This window comes from Anser brachyrhynchus, assembly GCF_964034855.1.
Source record: "Anser brachyrhynchus genome assembly, chromosome: 8".
NCBI classification, from domain to species: domain Eukaryota; kingdom Metazoa; phylum Chordata; class Aves; order Anseriformes; family Anatidae; genus Anser; species Anser brachyrhynchus.
The window spans coordinates 4,986,965-5,006,008 of NC_137702.1; the positions used below are offsets into that span (position 1 = coordinate 4,986,965).

Sequence of the window (19,044 nt, forward strand, 5' to 3'; positions counted from 1 at the left end):
GGTGATACCAGTAATAAGGAGGATGTGAGGCCCTTCTGCAATGCTATTAAAGGTTTTGCAACTGATCTGAGAACACAGGTGCCTTGTAGAGACAGGCAGAAGGGCCAAATAGGACCGTTCTTGGAGAAGGTGAACCATCCCAAAGTCAGTGTAATTTTTTGCATGCCTTGTAGGGCTGTTGGTCACTTCAACGCAAATTGCCATTCGTTACCAAGTTCTGAGATGTACCTCATCTATTCTCAGTAGATCTGTGCCATGGCTGGGAATGGGAAGTGGTAGAGGTTGGAAAATAAGCACCGTTGCAGGTAGCTCAGCTGTTGAATTTGTAGATGCAAATCTCTGCAGGCAGGGATGCATAACCTGGATTTTTTTATCACTAAAATGAGTTACGCTGGGGCATAAGAAGCCATGAGGCAAAACTTGATCTCTGTGGTATAACCCTACACTACTTTGCCTCGCCTTTTCAAGGAGGCATGGGCTGTAGCTCCACTTCTGGCTACCTTTGCCTCCTAGTGTGAATAAAGTCTCTGTGGTATTTTTCTAAGGGATCTCAAAGGCATCTTGCTCCGCTTTTAATTTTCTGTGTTCTTCCAGACTTCCCTCTGTAGTGTATTCTGCAAAACCCATTCTCTGGATGCCTTTTGGCTCTGCTTCAGGCTTCTCCGTGCTGGAACCCCCTTGCCAAAAAAATGTGGGTGGTGACCTAGTCCAGTAGACAACCCATGCTCCAAGAAATAATCTCTTGGAAGAAGAACCATCTTTAGCACAATTTACCATTCAGCACAGACTGGGGCTGGGGTCTTCTGTTGCTTAGGTAATTATGGCTGCAAAAGCATCCTCTTACCCAGCCCTCGAAATCAAAGGCATGTTATATCTTCTAAGCAATATCCGTTCATCTATGGAGTGTGTTTATGTTTCTCATGTTAAAAAAAAAAAGGGGGGAGGGGAAAAAAAAAGGGAATCTGAGGTTACTGTTTTGCTGGAAAAATGTCAAGACTCGATTGGCAATATCCCACTAAACCACAAGTTTGTAGGAGAGAAAACAAAACCATTGGATTTTCTGAACTATGCCTATGCGCGCTTAAAGAAAATGTATACCATATAGGTCAGTTATGCTCTTATTATAGCTGTGGCAAGCGTACATATAATTGAAATGCGGAAATACTACCCCATGCTGTTCAGTGAATGAAGGGAAAACAAATCTTTATTATTCCTGGGTTCACATAATATATAGGAACACTATTGTCTTTTTTTTATTTTATTTTAAGCCAGTTTTAGCTTTCAGATGTATTTTATTGTCTGTGGGAACATGTGTTTTACAGACCTGTCATGTGAAAGCTATTAACAAGAGGAACTGGAGAAATAACAATAAGCCACGTAACCGTGGCATGTCTACTCCCCGAGTTCAACTGTTATGCTGCCACTTCAAGTGCATGTGAAATTGGATCACACCGAGCGCCGTTAGCTCTTCTACTGCAATTTTTCATTGGGAAACTAAGGATTTTTTAAGTGGCCTATTAATATCATATTGCTGGCATCAGAGGCACATTTCAGGGCCAAGCTGGCTATGCCTCCGAACAGTTAAATAGTGGAATGAAGATCAACTGGATTCACATGAGATGTCCGATCGTATTTACCGAATCGGAGCTGGGCAGGCAGGTCCGAAACCTTTGTTCATCATTTCACACGTGCTGGAAACTGCCCTGTCCTGCCAAGCACTGCAGGGCTGAATGCTCACCATTAACCCACTTCCAGAGCTTTTGGAGGTGATCTGAAAGCAGTCCTGAGCGGTGGCCCTGGCTGCGCCTGAAAGGCTTCAGGTCTGAGTGGTTTTGTCCCTGCTCGCTTGGAGCAGGGAGAGGATGACTAGCACTGTCCTTTTTTTTTGTTTGTTTTTTTTAATAGGCTAACAAAAAACCCCTAATAATCCTGGATTAGGTAAACCTGTTAACACAGAGCAAAGGGAGCCAAAATGGATTGCGCAAATGAAGGACAAAAGTTGTTCCCATGGAGATGAGGAACGTTACTTTGATTACGTGTTAACTCCTCAAGCAGTACCTTTGCAAATCACGCTCAGTGGACTGTGATCCAAATTTATAAAAAAAGAAAAAGACGTTAGTAGTTTTGTTTTGTTTTTTCTTTGCTGGTTTAAAAGAAAAACCCCTCTGATCTCTTGGACTTCTAGCTGTGCTAACAAACCAGTGGAGGCTTAAGCAAGTTGGTGGTTGACAAACATTCCCACGTGCTTTCTACAAGGTCTGGGCATGAGACTTGCTGTTTTGGCCCAAAGCTTGAGCCACTCTGCGTTGTCACCTAAATGGCATCCCCTGTGCTTTCCATCGGCCACAGCTCATGGTTTTTCCGCTTTGCTTTGACCCCATCTTTTACGTACTCTTGCCGTACCACGTCAGGTGCTTCGCCTTGTTTGTTTTCCCCTTGCTGGGCTCTGCTCTGTGAGTGGGAGGAGGGTTTCCTGCATGTTGTGGTCTGTGTTTTGCTCTGAATGGGTTTCAGGGAATTTGGGCCTTGCTTTGATGGGGATGTACTGCTTAATAGCAAAGATGGATGGGGAGACTGAGGCACGAGGAATGTGCATGCCCTGTACAAGTTAACAGTGTGGCTGGGAAATACCTGTGAGGTAACAATGTGTTTCTCCAAAATACTAAGGAGAATATGGAGTTTCACATGTGCAACAATCTTGAGGTGTCCTTTCCTGCGTCCTAATCCGTGGCAGTCTGTTTTTTGAGCCCAGTGCCTGGTGCAGAGCTCCAGCCGAGCTGTTTGGACATCTAACCTGTGCAGGGCGTTCACAAACAGCGTTTTACTGCAATTTTCACATGGCCTTAATGTGATTAAAGGGCTCTGATGGGCTTTCAGCAGCTCCTGGAGCTGGGTGCGAGCTCAGCTCACCCTCCTGTGGATAGGTGGAGGACGGGTGCCCTGTGGCTGCCCAAAGCACATAGACTTATGGCATGGGAGGACACCAGCATGCCCATACCCCGTAAATAGGAGGGAGCCAAGGAAGGTTTCAGAGGCATAAAAGGAAAGTGGATTGACTTTAGCTGGGCCAGTCAGGTAGGAAACGCAGGGCCGATACCCAATCCCTTGATGGCTGGTTGCACAGCTCGTCCTGCCTGGTGGCAGGGTGCTGCAGCAGAGCATCAGCCCTCCATGGAGAAAAGTGCCAGCTTCGTTTTCATGGCTTTTTGCCGAGGGATTGCTTTTGGGGTCCATTCCTGTTAGTTAATATTTGCAGTGCACGAGGCTTAACTGAAACAAGGCAGAGCAGACATCAGATAACCATAACAGGAGAGATGCTTTTTCCCCACAAGAGCAACTTGGAAAAACAAAAGCCAAAGCTATCCCCTCTGGAAAGATAGCAATATGAAAAGAGAAGCATCAGGAATGGCACTGGGTGGTTTGCAAGGGTTTTTCTACTTTTATTTTTGTGTGTGTACATATATGTATATACGTATAATTTTTATGGTTTGTTTGTATTTGCCTTGTATCAACGATGGGTTTGGTTATAATCTCCCCTTCTTTCTAGCTGGGTTGCCCTTCCTCATCATTGAAACGAGCACAATCCAACCCTACCAGCGGGGCTTCTACTGCGACGATGACAGCATCAGGTACCCGCTGAAGTCGATGGAGACGATCAACGACGCAGTGCTGTGTGCTGCGGGCATCCTCATTGCCATCCTTGCTGTAAGTACTATCTTTGAAGCCTTCTCTCCTGCCCCTTGGGCATTCACGACAGCTTTTTTGTAACCTCTGTAGCCAGTCCGTGCTATGTACTGAGGTGCACATCTCCTTGGCGGCTATCTGACTTCCGTGTAAGTTCAGTGAACATTTGCAAATGAAAGCTTGTAATGGGAGGAATGAGATTACTGTTGAAGCTCATAAACAGGCCCAAAGCTGTTTGGGCAAGTCTGGGAGCTCTGCAAGAGCTTTTTCACCCTGTGGTAGGAGTTCAGAGCAGAAGCAAAAAGAGTTGAGTGTCAGCGAGGACTTGGCATGGTTTGTCCCTATTCAAATAACTCTAGGTATTTGCCTATTTTATAAGGTTGAAAAAAATAATAAAAAGATGCACCTTTTCAGCTAACCAGTACCTGGAAAAGTTTCACAGGTTAGTATTAGGTTTTAAGAGATTGTATAATACAGGCATATTAAAAAGACAATTAAAATCTTCCATGAGGAGCGTATTCCCAGAGCCCTCACTGTAAAAAGTAGTTGATACACCACCTTCCCAATGTCTTCATTTCTTTTCCTGCCAGGTTTCCTAGAGCTATGCTAGGAGATGATGATTGTACAGTGAGAGCTTTATATTTCAGCCAAAAAGCTGAACTCAGCCCATGGAGCTGAGCCTCCTTCCACCAGCACGTGTCTCGTGCTTGGGCAGGAGCCGTCTCCTGGCTGGTAGTCAAACACTTGCATCTGCAGATGAAACTCCCAATGAGTTATTTAATGAAAAGTACCTGCATTTTCCTTGCTCACCTGCTGGCAGCACAGCTCAGGTGCTTTCCCAAAGATGCTGCCTTCCTCTTGCTCCCTGCTGGAGACAGGGAGGTCAGGAGCACTTGTTTCCCTCTTGGCTTTCATCCTCTGTCATGGGAGCAATGTCATGGCTGGTAGATATTTTAGCGTGGCATAGTGCATGCTCCAGTAACGCCTTGTCCCCAGCCTTGCTGCTTTGAGTGGTGAATAGAGCAGAATGGTTCTGTTGGAAGGGATGTTCAAAGATCTTGGAGTCCAATAAACGTTCCCCAGAATAGCCTCCCTGTGTTGTCCCTGGGTGCTCATGAAGTGCCAATGTTCCCTCTCACTGTGGCCAGCAGAAGCCATCCCATTCCTTTTGTTTTGCTGCCAATAGGCCATGAGTTTGCTTTCAGGCAGCAGTGAGATGTGCAGTGCATCTGCCAGCTTGTGCCCATCTCTCCATCATTCCCGGACCACTTGCATTCACTTAGCAGAATAGGTCCCCAAAACGCCGCCTCCTTGTTCCCTCCCTACTCAAAGCAACCCCCAAAAGGTGACAACCCCCTAATTCCATAAGTGCAGCAGAATTTTACCCTGCAGGTGAATTACCCCCGAGTGTGGAAAAGCCATAAAAACGAAATGAGAAAGCCCCTCATTTTCACATTACTGCCTGAGTTATCGTCATGCTGGCTGCATGCGGAGTGTGCTTCGGATCAGTAATGAGGCGGTGGCAAATAGAGGAGTTGGAACAGAAACTGGAAACATAATCAGCTGCCTATGTGATCCATCAGCTTTCTACCACGAAATAGCAGGTCAATTAAAAGAAAAAGAAAATCCCCAAAGAATTAGATGTTTCTGTGCTGGTTTCACTGTGCCCACAACAAATGTAACTTAATAAGGTAAATTCACAAGCTCCGTTATTTGCTGGTGAGTGATACAAACGGCTAACGAGGAATTGAAGAAACAGATTTCTGTGCTATGGCAGCACGTGTGGAAAATTCAAGTCAGTCTGACCTCTTTTTCAGATGTAACCCAGATACCAGAATTATTGTAGCATAATAGGAATTCCTTCCAAATCCACAAAGCACTGACTCTGTTCCTTTTTGCTCAAAACATTTGCCTTCGAAAGGCAGGACAGCGGTTAGGAGGATTGCCGGGGGATGGCATTTTGGGTGGCGAAGCCAAAATCTTACACCCTTGCCTTACGTGGCGTGATGGGCAGCCTAGCCCTGGGCAAAAGGTCCGGGTCATGTTTTAATTGGCTTGAGGACACTCAGAGGTCCAGTTAAGTAAACATGGAGGCAGAGACCTTTGCTTCCATCAGGCCATGAGGAGATACACATTTGTTTTTCATACCTACATATTTACTGATGAAAGGCAAATTCCCGTGCAGATGACCCTGCAGATGTGGGCTGGGTGCTCCCACATCTTTCCTGACTGCTGTTCCTGCTAGAAAATGGTCAGTTTGATCTTCCTGGGTGAAAGAGGCACGTTGATGTTCGCTGGGATGGAAAATGCCCTTTTCTTCCTCCTTAGCCTTGCACAGGCACCACTGCTCTGCGGCCCCAGCCCTGACACCTGATGGGCCATAAACACCTATGGAAAATACCTAAGGAGATGGATTTCCTGGGTGATCTGAGTTCCACAGCCAGATTAGCTGATTGTTTTGCAGTTGGAGGTGATAGGTTTCAATGCAATTAGGCACCGAGAACGATGCTCCAAAGACCTAAGGGTTCGAAAGACTCTAAGCAATTGCAGGCTAATTGAATTGCTGCTGATACGTTATGATAACAGTGAAATGGGCATGAGAACTGAAAATGTGCAGAAGGCATGCACAGACAGAAAAGCTTGATATTGGCTTTGTCATAATGGCCAACTTTCTTGAACACGTGTGACGGTCACGGCGCTCATTCCATGTGGATAGCTTGCCAGGGACACGAGGCAAGAGCAGAGCTGAATGGATAGCTTTGACTTGCTTGTTTTCAGGATGTCTTTTCAGTTACTGCACATCTGTGCTACGTTAATTTTCCACCATCCTGCTTTATCTGGGACGGCACTGCCAAAAAAACAAGTTTACCCAATTTTAGCTTCTCATTAAGCCTGAGCCATGACTTTAACTGAGCGTGGAGGGCTCACGGCTGCCCAGCCGTGTGTTAGCGAGGGAATGAAGTCTCCAATTTACAATCTGCTACATGTGTGCAATTACCAAGACCACCAACAGTGAGAAAAAAATATTAATCCCTAGACTTTTGTTGGTCCTTGCTAAAAATGTTGGTCACGTGCCTTTCCCAGTCCAGGAGCCTCAGCTTTACGTGGCTGTTTGTGCGTTGGGAGCAATGGCACATCGGCCGGTATCAGATGTTGTCCTTAATTCAGCTCATCTCCCCTTTGCAAGAGCTGGGAGTTTTGAGCAGCTCTCCTTGCAAATTTAGGCATTGAGGAGGCTGCAGGCAGTGGCTGTGCCCTTGCGCGCTGCAGTTGCATGGTGCAAAAACATTGCATGCTGGGTGCATGGTGAAGGCAGAGACAATGTTCCTGCAGGTTTTTGTCACCAGCATGAGAATGAGCCCAGGAAGATGCAGATGGATGGGAGTGAGTCTCCAAACAGCCCCAAGGACCATCTGCATCCACTCTGGATGCCCCAGTGTTGCCTCCTGGCAGAGGAGCAGGAGATACTCTGACATCCTTCTGTGATTCTCGTGCAAAGAGATTTCCTGGCTCCCAGCTCGGGCTTGAAGGTAGTCCAGAATGGGGATAAAGATTGTGCAAACGATGGTTTGGATTCTGCGAGGATTAAAATGGAGCTGGTTAGCTGCAGCTCCCCAGGCAGCTCTTGGGCACGACCAGGCTTCCAAGAGTAAATATTAGATTTGACGTGTAAACCCTGGATGACAGTGCAGCTGCCCGATGTATTTCTGTGTATGGCTGCTGAAAGATCTGGCTTGCTCTTTGTTTTTTCATTATTGTACTTGTATCTCTCCTTGATAAACCCTGCTTAGCTGTGATTTCAGACGCCTTAGGTCAACCTTTGTTTTCCAAGCCGTGGTACGAGTGAGTTCAAACAGTGATACAGCTTCATCTCCTCCTGGCCTAATTGCCATACTTTTCCAGTTTATTAGTTTCCAAATGTTGTGCCAAGCTTTTAAAAAGGTAGGCAGGGGAGCCTTGTCTCCTGAACGCCACTGGCAGGCTGCCACACCGGCAGGAATATTGCTGCCTGCTCCAGAAAGGGATTAACATGAAGGCATTTTTCCTGATGGTTGAATTTACATATCACCGTCCTTGTGACCAGAGTAGAGAGGGGCTGAGACGAGGGGGCAGCCAAAACAAAACAAAACCCTGCCTTGCTTTATTGGTCAGGTATAAAAGCATTTAAAGTAATGAATGAAATCCTGAAGCTGTAAATCTGGAGCTCAAAAGCTAGGTGTGTAACGTGACAGAGAACAACTTAAGCCTTTGCCTCTTTGGGAGAGGTGAGACATTTGGACTTGGTTTCACAGCCTGATTTTCATTAAGCTGCCTTTTAAAAGTCGGGATTACGAGAAGGCAGCCCTCTGCTCTATGGCGGTGATTTGTGGCAATATTGCCAAAGCCTTCTGTGGCACCACAAATGCATCATTTGCTGCCATGCAACTTCGGGATCCCTTGAGGTTCCCAGCAAAATACCTGGTGTGGGTATGGTGGCTCTGCATGGTTGAAATGGGGTCTGGTGGTGGCAGATTTGGGGCCAGAATCTGGAAAGTTCAGCATTTTCTGAGTCATGCCCTGTTGCGTTCATGGACTTTGAAGAGGAAGAGAGGCAGGTTGGGAAGTTGTTCATTTTTTTTTTCCTTTCCAAAGCCACTTTTATGTGGGGGCAGTGGATCTGGCTTCTCCTTCCCAAACAATCCCAGATTACATATCTGTTTTATGTCGATTTTTTATTTCTCTGGCGCTGGTATAGAATTTGGGGCACTATTTCAGTTCTGTGAAGATACACAAACATGCTAAACCAAAATCCAGCTTTTTTTTTTAATTTTTCCATAAACAATACTTTGAGGAGTGCAGTCTCTTCTTGAGAGGCAGTAAGAAGTGGAAGATGAGGAGGATCAGGAGGTGGCAGGCTCTGGATTAAGCTTTACTCACTATGGCAACAGATTCTTGATTTGAAATGCTCAGAGCAAGAAGAGCAAATCATTAAGCAGCCTGTTGTAAGAATGAATTTTGTCTCTCCTGGCTTGTAGCCTGGCACATCTTCATCTTGTTATCTCGGCCAGTTTTGCAAAGCATCCTTCCCTCTCTCTAACACTGGCCCCTCTGTGTTGCGTGATCCCCACAGATCATCACGGGAGAGCTGTACCGCATCCACTACCTGAAGGAGAAGTCACACTCCTTTATCCAGAACCCCTACGTGGCAGCGCTCTACAAGCAGGTGGGCTGCTTTGTTTTCGGCTGTGCCATCAGCCAGTCCTTCACAGACATTGCCAAAGTGTCCGTCGGGCGCTTGCGGCCGCATTTCCTGGAGGTTTGCGACCTGGATTTCTCCACCATCAGCTGCGGGAAGGGGGTTTACATCCAGAACTACACCTGCAGGGGAAGCGACAGCAAGGTCCAGGAAGCCAGGTGAGAGCCCTTGTTTCCCTGTTGGGGGGGAAAGTGTCCAAAGAAATGGGCTGCTGATGCCAAAACGGTGTCTCACACTAAATATTTCTCAGGGCTTCTCCGCCAGCAGTAGATGATCTCGCTGCTGCTGTCTCTGGGAAGGCTGCAGCAACGGGTGGTTTCCCTTGGGAGTTGTGGGGTTTGCCTGAATAGTATTCTTCCTTTCTCTATACTCCTACACTATTGTTTCGTGAGAGGTTGCTCAATGTGGGAATTCACCATAAGAGCTGAGTTAATGTCAGCGGCCTGACCTGCTGTTTGGGGAGGACTTCTCCTCCAGGCCGAGGGGCTGCTGGCACCTCCCTTTCACACTCCTCATCAAACTCATCCCATGCCTAGTTTTGACATTTTTAGGGGGAACCTAAATGAGAGGTGCCTAAATGCCGTAATTAAGCAACTGGAGAAGTGCTTGCTTTTCATTTCTTCACGGTTTCCTGGTTATTCGAGGCGAGACGATGAGTTATCATGCTGTCCTGGAAATAGCTGCGCTGTCCCACGAATAGACCAGGAAGGGACGAACAATGCGCACATCCTGCCCATCCGTTCGTTTTCGGCCTCGGGAGCGAGCAGGGCGGATAACAGGGCTTTTGTAACCTGAAGGATGGGGGGTTGTGGTTCCCTCTGCTTTGGGACCATCTCGCTAGCGATGGGCAAGTTACCCTGTTATGTGTAATGTTGTTACACCGTATGAGAATATGATAGTGGCTGGTTCTTAGCACCTGCTTTGTTTTGCAGGAAATCCTTCTTCTCCGGGCACGCGTCCTTCTCCCTCTACACCATGCTGTATTTGGTGGTAAGTGACCTCAGCCTTGTTGGAGATGGAGCTGATTCAACCCCTAACCCCCACCCCGAGGCGTTCGCCCCTGTTTGGTAGCACTAGTGCTGTGATGAGGACTAGAGAGGGGGATGTTGGTGGAAAACAAGAGCCCGAACACACTGGTGGAAAGGTCTCACTTTTGGACCCTGCGGTGTTATTTGGGCTGGAAACTCCTGGGTTATAGCTGAGCTGTGCAGCTTTTGGATGTAGCCAAGGCTGCAATTAAATCTGAGCCCTGCTACCCCAGCGGATGACTTGTGCATTTTTGCTCACCCCAAGCTGTGGTTTCCACCGGGGAGAATTTTGAGGGTGCCAAAATATTGCATTGACGGTGGTGGTGGTGGTGGGGGGATGCACCGTGGCAGCTCCGCCAGGGGTGTGGACTGGTTCCAGGGCTGTGTTTCAGGGCTGGCGGAGCAGGTGAAGCCGCCTGCCCGGCCGGATCTGTCGCGGAGGGCTGGGGCTCGTTTTCCTTTGTCGGTGACAAATGGCTCTGCCCTTCCTGCGCGGGGCCGGTGCCAAGGTGCTTCCTGCCAGGGCTGCCGCAGGCACGCTCCCTGCGCCCCCAAAAAGGTCCTGCGCTGAGTTTTTTGGGGGGAAGGGATTTGGATAGTGATTTGTGTTTTTTTTTTAAAAAGAAAAAAAAAAAGGAAAAAGGGAAAAAAGGTTTCAGGTTCCTTTCAAGATTTGTCCCCCCCCCCCCAATCTCCCGTAAGCTCAGACTGGCAAGCGAAGGACCAGCCCTGCGCTTGTAAAAACAGTAAACATGAGCTCTTATTTATCTACTAGCAGTGCTTCCCCTGTCCCTTTACTTTCCCCTCTGAAAAGATAAATTACTGCTGCTCCCTCCTGCCTTTTAATCCCTGGATTTACCCTCCGTGGGCTGGGAGCTGTTCCTGTAATTTAATTACTAAGCTTTCCAGGCTGTATGGGGGGAGTGTATTAAATTCTTTCCTCATTCCCCCTGTTTTTTTAATCTGTTCTTGAAATATTTTGGGAAACAGTTTGGCCATCCTCCTCCTCCTAGTCGCGTTACAATAATGAGGTTGAAGTGCTGCCAGGTGCTGGGCTGGGGGAGAAGCAGCCTGCACCCCCTGCGTTGCCCTTACCAGAAGCCAGCGTGGGGAGGGTGAGGCAGGAAACAAAAGAGAAACCAGCTCCTTGCCGCAGCGTGTGGGTTTTTTTTTTTATTTTCCCACCGACAAAAATCACTGCTTGTACAAAAATGACCCTTCTGTGCCCCAGCCCGGGCACCCGAAGCGTGGTGGTTGGCAGCACCCCCCCGGTGCCAGAGCCGCCTCGTGATGCTTTGCAGGAGGCTCGGCCCTCCTGCCCTGCCTTCGCAAAACTTTCCGAGCTGAGTTTGGAAATTGTCACTCTCACTGCCTCGGGAGGGGCATTTATTTATTTCTGAGTGTTCTGCAAGCAGGCAGATAAGTTGGCCCCTTCTGAGCCTGGCATCTGGAGGCAGCAAGGACTGCCAGTCCCCACTAAGTCGGTCGCGTTTCTTCCTTGAATACTCAGCAAGGTTCTGGGTATTTTTTTTTTTAGGAGATGCAGCTCCCAGGCCTTTTTGGAAGCCCAGCATGACCTCTCACCCTTTGCATAGCATCGTAGCCTGTGGCATTCCTCAGGGTAGGGGACAAACCTGGTCTTCCCAGGCAGCACCTGGGGGAGAGCCCAGCCCCGTCCCATGTTCCCAGCCGCTCGCTTTGGCCATAGCTGGCCGACACTGCCAGGGCTTGACCCGCTTTCCAAAGGGCGCCGTGCAGACCGTTCTGCCTTGCCAGGACTTTTTGTCCCTTGTTTTTCTGAAAAAACAGTGGTTATGGAACAAGTGAGATGCGAAATGGGAATTCAGTTGCCTGGAAGGCCCTGGTGGCAGGGGGTGCGCTGGAGACCCCAAAGCAATAATGTGCAGCGTTCCCTTAGGACACCTGGAAAAACTGCGGCTCACTTTCCAGTGCTGCTTTGCAGCAGTGCCTGCGCTAGTACAAAGTATCCTAATTTTCTTTTAGCTTTGCAACAGGCTTTGGAAGTGTAACTCCTGTGTAACTCTGGGGCCCATGAGTTCGGAGCAAAAAGTCAGCTCTGATCTCTTCACTATCCTTCCCTGTCCCCTTATGGGAGTGCTGGAGTTGTCAGCGCCCAGCTGCCTCTGCTCCTCTCCCCATCTGCTCCATTTATTCCTCTCCGTGAAGCATTTAGTCCCTTAGTCCCCTAACAATGACTTTGTTTTAAATTTTACCTTGTCGTGTGACCGAGATAAGGTTGGTAGCAGGCTCCTTCTGGCCAGCTGTTCAGTTGTGCTGTGCCTTAAAAAGTCGGGGCAAAAGTCGCACCGAGGGTTCAGCCATAAATTAAAGGGAGAAAAAAGCAACTTGAAATTGGACAGCATTTCGTGGTGGTGTGTATCAGGGCGAGGAAACGAGCCCTTCAGCTTGTCTTATCACAGATAGGGGCTTTGCAGCTCAGGCAGATCATCTGTCATATTCAGGAGGCTGAAGGATGATGATGATGATGATAAAGAGAATTATGTTTGCCCGGGGGGTTTCTTTAACACAAACCAAACCCCACTTTCTTGCCCAGCTCAGTGAATGACTGGGTTTTTGGAAGACTAGCTAGGGATGGTGAAGTTGTAAAGTGGCAACAGGTTGTTGCTGGTGCTGTGGGAACTGGGAGCTGGTGGGGGACCCCTGCAAACTGGGGGCACTGATGGTGGTGAAGGCACTTTAGGGGCATTTGTGGGGCTGAGCAAGAGCTGCAGACGTTCAGCTGGTCAGCTGTGTCCTAAGTGCAGCGTCCAAGTTCTGTGTTGAACAATACTTCATTTTTCAAGAACAAGTCACTTCCTGGCATGCCCTGGCATGGCTCTTGCAGCCCATTCTGCACGATGATGGCTTCAAGTCCTCTGTCCCACGCAGTGGAGGTCGTGGCTGCAGAAAGCTTTAGTCGGTCTATTAAAAAATATTACATCACCCCACGCTTGAAGTCAAGCCACCTTTAAAATGCAGCGTCCACACGTGGGCAGGGGGATATTTTCGATGGAAGTTTGCTGTGCACGTCCTCATCAGTGGTGTGCTGGTGTGTATAAACCCTGTGCAGAAACAAGCTTATGGCCAGTAATATTTTGTGTGCTCTGGTAGGGTCCGTAGCTAACAGGGTCTGTCTGGAGACCTCAAGGATGCTGAAAAATGCCTTTGGTTGGGGAAAAGACCTGCAGAATCCATCATCACTGGAGTATGTTGGGTCTGCGGAGGGTCCTGCAGGGTTTGGGGCCGGGCAGGAGCAGGGGGGCAGTGGGTGACCAGTGCCCTGCTTCAGCACCGAGCCCTGTGGCCAGTCGGTCTCTGTTAAACACTATTGGTTTGGGAACGGGTTCCCAACAGGGAGCTGTGAATTGATGCCAGGCCCCGAAGGGCTTTGGTGGAAAAGTCCCACAGAAGGGCGTTTGCCACACAGTCCGAGCTCCTGGGATTTGGTTATAAGCACTGAGACTTCAGGGCTAAGTTTCTCGCAGCCTCCTTGTCACCAAGAATACCCAATTAACATCAGGCCTTTGTATAAAAATTTAAAAGGGGAAATTGCGCTTGGGCAATCCTCTTTGTCTTAATTTTCCTTGCTTTGTTGCTCCTTGGCCGAGCGAGCCCATAACCCGTATTTATAGCAGGCTGAGGAAGGAGGAGGTCTGTAACAGCTTGCGGTGCACCCAGCCCACACCTCAGGTTCATGGGGAGGCTTCGAGGGGAGCAATGGGGTTTTCTGCTCCCGTCAGGCACCTGAGACCATAATGCTGATTTTTTTTCAGCCAGAACTTCACCGAAACCCCAGCTAGTCACTCGGAAGATGAAGGAAAACTAAGTTAATATCTCTCAGCAGCATTGGCTGATTCTGGAGAAAATGAGAGTAAAACAGGGCAGCTTGGGTGTTTAATGGGCGTTCAGTGGGCAAGGCCGAAGCCTTCAGATCAGAAGGGGTTTCAGTGTGGTCTGCTGGTTGTATGGAAACTTACAGGTGTTGCTGGTTTTGTCTGGGTCACCGTGGAGCTTTGCACTGAGGTTTCTTGCCGAGGGCAGAGAAGGTTGTGATTCTGAGCGATGATGTGTACGAGGGAAACTCCGTGGTGGTTGTGGACTTGGATTGAGGCTTAGTGGTGACCTAAGGACGTGAACAAAGTGGTTTATACCAAGGCTGGGGCCGAGGTGCGACCTGCTTTGCTGAGCAGACGGTGATATTCCCAGCAGGGTGGGAGGATGCTGCGCAGCCAGCAGAGGCGGGGAAGAGGCAATCAGCTCATCCACTTGGTGCTGGGAGGTCTTTTGTCCTTCTGCCCTATATCAAGGGCTTGAGGACTTCTGGCCCCACACTGTGCCGGGTACTGCTCCACATGGGGCTGGAGGAGGTAACGTCAGGTTAACTCCGAAACAAGACCGGCCGCTTCCCAGAAGGAAACCTTCGGGTGAGTCAGAGCCGTGGTTGGTGGAGCTCAGCCTTGCGGTGGGGGCAGCGTGAAGGGGATGGGATGTCTGGGTGGCAGAAAGCCCTGGGAGGCTGGAGGTGACGTTCTCAGCCTGTGTCCCCTGCCAGCTCCTCCCCAATGGGTTCGCTCGGGGGTTGCGTGCGGCCGCGGGTTGTCCCCGCCGACGCTGTGGAAGTCCCCTGGCAGGAGCAGAGCGATGCGATGCCCTCGAAGCCATCTGCTCCGTGGTAATTCAGCCCCTGCCAGAAGCCAGGCAGTGGGTGGGAGCTCCAAACGGCTCCTGCTGTGATCTCACTTCATTCTCTCCATCCACCCCTTCTCCGGGCTGCTCCTGTTGGTGCTGCTCCTGCCTTTTGCTGCCATGCCACGGTCTGTGGTGCAGATAACCCAGGCTGTGGTCTTGCTCCGCCATCCCCTCCCTGGAAGAGCTCTGTCCAGCCCCACGTTCCCACCCAAACCTGGCAGTCCTTACCAAGCATCACTCAGTACGTGCTCCCAGCCTGCTTCCGAAGCAGGTTCTCAGACAAGTGTGGGTGTGAGGTGGTGCTGGGTGCTTCGGTGGCTTCCAGCACACGCAGTACGGTGCTGCACAGCCTTTCCACACCTTGTATGGGGCCAGAGGGTGTACACGAGCTGCACAGGCCAGGGTTGTGCTGTGGAAGGAGGGAGTTGGCGTGAAAACAACCCCTTGCACCATTTGAAGGAAACGGGGCTTGGGTGACCTTGCTGTCTGCATCTGCCTGGCAATTTGCGATAACTTTTGAACTCCTGGGCTGATTTCATCAGGGCTCAGTGGGGATGGAGCGCAAGTTGCATGGAAATAGGGGAACGGGATATGGCGATGCAAACACATGCAAGTTTTGCTCCAAGTGGTTTCGGACTTGGCTGTTTCCTGGAGCAGGAGGCACCAGGGCCAGAGGACACGGGGACAGAGGCTGGGCAGGGGAAGGGAGGGCAGTTTTGCAAGGGTTTCTAAAGAAAAGGTAAAATCTCAGTATAATCTAGCTGATAAATTGGTTTGCCCAAAGCACAAGTCTCAAGCAAGTTAGGTGTTACTTTCCTTGTTGTATAGAATTTCCTATTTTTTAATCACTTCAGACTCCAAAAAGCATCTGTTTTATTGTGTTCAAATTCAGTGTTAGCTTTCCATTGCTAATTTTTAATTGAAACTTTGCTTCTCCACCTATAACATGCCTATTTAGTTCAAGCTTGTGGGATATAAGGATTTGAGGGGATGTTGGGGTGGGCAAAAAGGACAAATGTCAGATTATCCAGCATCAAATTTCGTTCTTAATGGCTTCGGTGGGACACAGCCTGAAGCGTAAGACATAAGGTTTCAAACCCCCTGGTAGGACTAAGGGTAACAGTTTGTAAGATATAATACATGGAGCTGTTTTTGCTCTGCAACAACATACTGGCAGCTGAGTTTTGCACTGTACCCTGGACCTGAGAGTATTCCTGAGACATTTGCTTCACCAGACTGCAGCAGCTGGGGGTGCCATGGGGACCTGAGAGCCATGCCTCGTCCCCCAGCATCGCATGGACCAGTTTGCACAGTGTGGGGTGTGCGCCGTGGGGACGTGGCCCCGTTCCCAGACTCTGGCTGGTTTGCAGAAATATTCCCCAGAATCATAATGTGAGCTAGCCAGCACCAAGCTGTTTTGGTACTGCTCTCTTCCATGCTAATTGGCTAACAATTTGGGTAATTTGGAGCATCTGCTCCATTCCAATGACATGATGTTTCGTTGCCTTTAAAGAGTCTGGTGTGTATTCCTCCCAAAAAGGGGTAAATAGAATGCTTATGCAACAGCCAGACACTAAATAAACCAACACAGTCTTTCCCCCATATCAGCTTTCCAATTAATTCTGCTTCTGTAGGTAAATGATATTATTAAGTTGCTTCGGGTTTCTGGTGAGAGCTTTGCTCACTCCTGTCTCAAGGCAGTGCGAACTGCTCTGGGTGCACAAAAGGGGCTGTAAATGGGTATCGAGCCCCTTGCCAGGCTCCAAAGTGGCAGGCAGGAGGTCACAGGCCTGTAGAGAGCATCCTTTGTGTTGAAAACTCCCCCTCCTTGCTCCACGGGGCCCCTGCGTCTACCCCGCTGCAGGTGGGAGCCTCAAATTAACGCGCCCTTTTTTCTTTTTTTCTCTCTTCCCTGCAGTTTTATCTGCAGGCCAGGTTCACGTGGAAGGGCGCCCGCCTGCTCCGTCCCCTGCTGCAGTTCACGCTCATCATGATGGCGTTTTACACCGGCCTGTCCCGCGTGTCAGACCACAAGCATCACCCCACCGACGTGCTGGCGGGCTTTGCACAGGGAGCCCTGGTGGCTTACTGCGTGGTGAGTGCTGCTGCGGGGGGACACCTCGGGCAGGGGTTACCGGGGCTGCTCTGAGCTCATTTTTTTAATGTAGCAGAAGGGCTTGTGAGAAAACTGTTAACAAAAGCTGTGTCTGCTTGTCTGTGGCAGCCTGAGCTGCTCTCATGCAATTTACTCTCCGAGGAGTGACCTGTTTGCAGGCCCCGTAACTGGAAGTGACAGATGGAATTGGTGGGGGGCACCGGGGCTATTCTCAGGGCTGCTGCCTCACCTGGAAACAAAGGGGCTGGGGTCGCTCGTGTCTCTGTACGAGCTCCCCAAACCAAGGCTGTAACAGCTTACTGCTTTCTGGTCCAGAGGTGCTTTTTAATTTTTTTAATTTTTATTTTTACTGATGTAAGAGTAAAGCAAACCCAGAGGCAAGGAATTAAGTTCCCTAATGCTTTATTTTGCAGGGAGAGAAAATAGGTTATATACTTTCCACTCATTGATAATAATCCAAAGCTAAGTTAAAAATGGCACGGCTGGAAAGTTGTTATAAAGCATTATTAACCCGCTGGGCAGCAGTTGTTGGGTTGTGGCATTGCCGAATGCCAAAGTCCTGTTCAGGCACGTGGAGCCAGCAGATGCAGAGGAAAAGCAGAGAGCTGCGTGCTGCTGCCTTAACCCTGCCGCCAGCGTCAGCACAGCTCCTGCACCTTTCATACCAATATTGCCAGGGTGTTTCCACACATCCTGGTCATCTTTTCCTCTGCAGGGTATGCAGGAGGTCTAGACACTAGGTCACATCACCAGGCAGTGTTACAGGGGTGTGCAGTTCCCTCTCCGTGTGCTGTTCCACTTGGGGAGCAGGATGCCAGCGATATTTGGGGGATAGGGCAGTGGCTGCCCGGATCACGGTGTCAGGAAGACAGCAGCGCTCCGGATGCTTGGTGCAGGCGTCCCCAGGCTTCCTGGCTGGGACAAGCAGCAGATCTGGCCATCCCCCCCCCCCCCGACAGATGGAAGCTGTGCTGGGAAGGGGAGGCCACAGCAGCACTGGGCTGGTTTTCCTGTGCGGAGGCAAAGCAGCGTAGGAAGCAGCTGCCTGTGAGCTTTGCAGGTGGGCACGGGTTTGCTGGCGCTACCCTTTCCAGCCAGCTCGTGGAGGGGCTGGTCATCTCTGTGCCCTTTGGAGACAGGGGTTGGCGGCCAGGAAAGCCTCACCCCAGACTCCCTGGGGTAGGTGGAGGTCTCAGAGTGTTTTGCTGGTGTGTCTTGGGGCTGCTCACCCAGGTTGGGTTTGGGTTCTCATGCAGGGGATGCTGCGAAGCAGAGGCAGGGACCTGCTGCTCTTCCCCTCCCTGCAGCACAGCCTTCAGCAGCATGCCTGATGATGGCCGTTAAAACACCATAGTTATCAGGCTGTAATTTCTGCTAGAAACCGATTGTGGGTTTCACCTCCGAGGATTGCCAGAACTTAAATCCAGGTTGTGCTGCAGGAGACGCGTTTGTCCTCTAGTGCCTGAAATAACAAGCAGAAGACATTAGTGTCAAGCGCTTCCAGCTGATGAAACATTCGGACTTGGTTCCAGGGTGAAATATGATGAGGACTGCTTAAATGGAAATAGTTTTTATGCACGTCGTAGGCAGCCTGCTATGTGTCGTGCAGTTTGTCTCCCCTGATGGAGAGAAAAGGGGAGGCGTCAGAAGGACACGCTCCTGGTGTTGCTCTGGTTTGATCAGAAGGTTGTTTTAACCTCTCTGTCTGTGATTAAGGAATTCTTCAGTATACCAAAAAGGAACATGACTTGCTAAATGGCAATATAAGATATTGGCTTGCTTTGTACAACAGGCGCTCAGTCTTCTGCTGTCAAGTTTTCTTTATGGGTGGAGAGCACCTTCTACAGGAAATGGAGCTAATCCAAGTGAAAAACTTTGCACGTTTATTAGTCCTTTTTTGTGTTAAACACTTCAAGCATTAGGAGGATTTAACACACTGTTTTAACCCCAAAAGATCATGTTTCATGATTCCTATAAGTGTTTGTATAACCTCCAGCCACGTTAAAGTGAAATACAGTTTAAAGAGAAAGGAAACCTCTTACCCAGTCTCTGAATGAAACCCCGAAAAGCAGCGAGTAGCAGGGTAAAGGCTGAAGTGTGCAGGATGACACTCGGCCATAACTCACTCCTGTCCAAAACAAGGACCAGGCTCAGCGTAATCCCCACATGCTTCTTGCACTGAGCACTCTCCTCCCGTAAATCAATTTGTCATGGCTGTGTCGGTGCAGAAATTGGACATCTTTTTGATTGAATCCAGCTCTCCGAGGTGG

The 19,044-nt window shown here is 49.3% G+C and overlaps 1 protein-coding gene across 1 annotated transcript in view; it reads left to right on the plus strand.

Moving 5' to 3' along the window:
- PLPP3 (phospholipid phosphatase 3) overlaps positions 1–19,044 on the plus strand; it is a 43,051-nt gene that overhangs the window by 20,555 nt on the left and 3,452 nt on the right. Inside the window, exons 2-5 of the mRNA XM_080602707.1 lie at positions 3,548–3,705; positions 8,795–9,078; positions 9,853–9,910; positions 16,577–16,753. Of these exons, the coding sequence (XP_080458833.1) occupies positions 3,548–3,705; positions 8,795–9,078; positions 9,853–9,910; positions 16,577–16,753 (677 nt within the window). The remainder of the gene's footprint in view (positions 1–3,547; positions 3,706–8,794; positions 9,079–9,852; positions 9,911–16,576; positions 16,754–19,044) is intronic.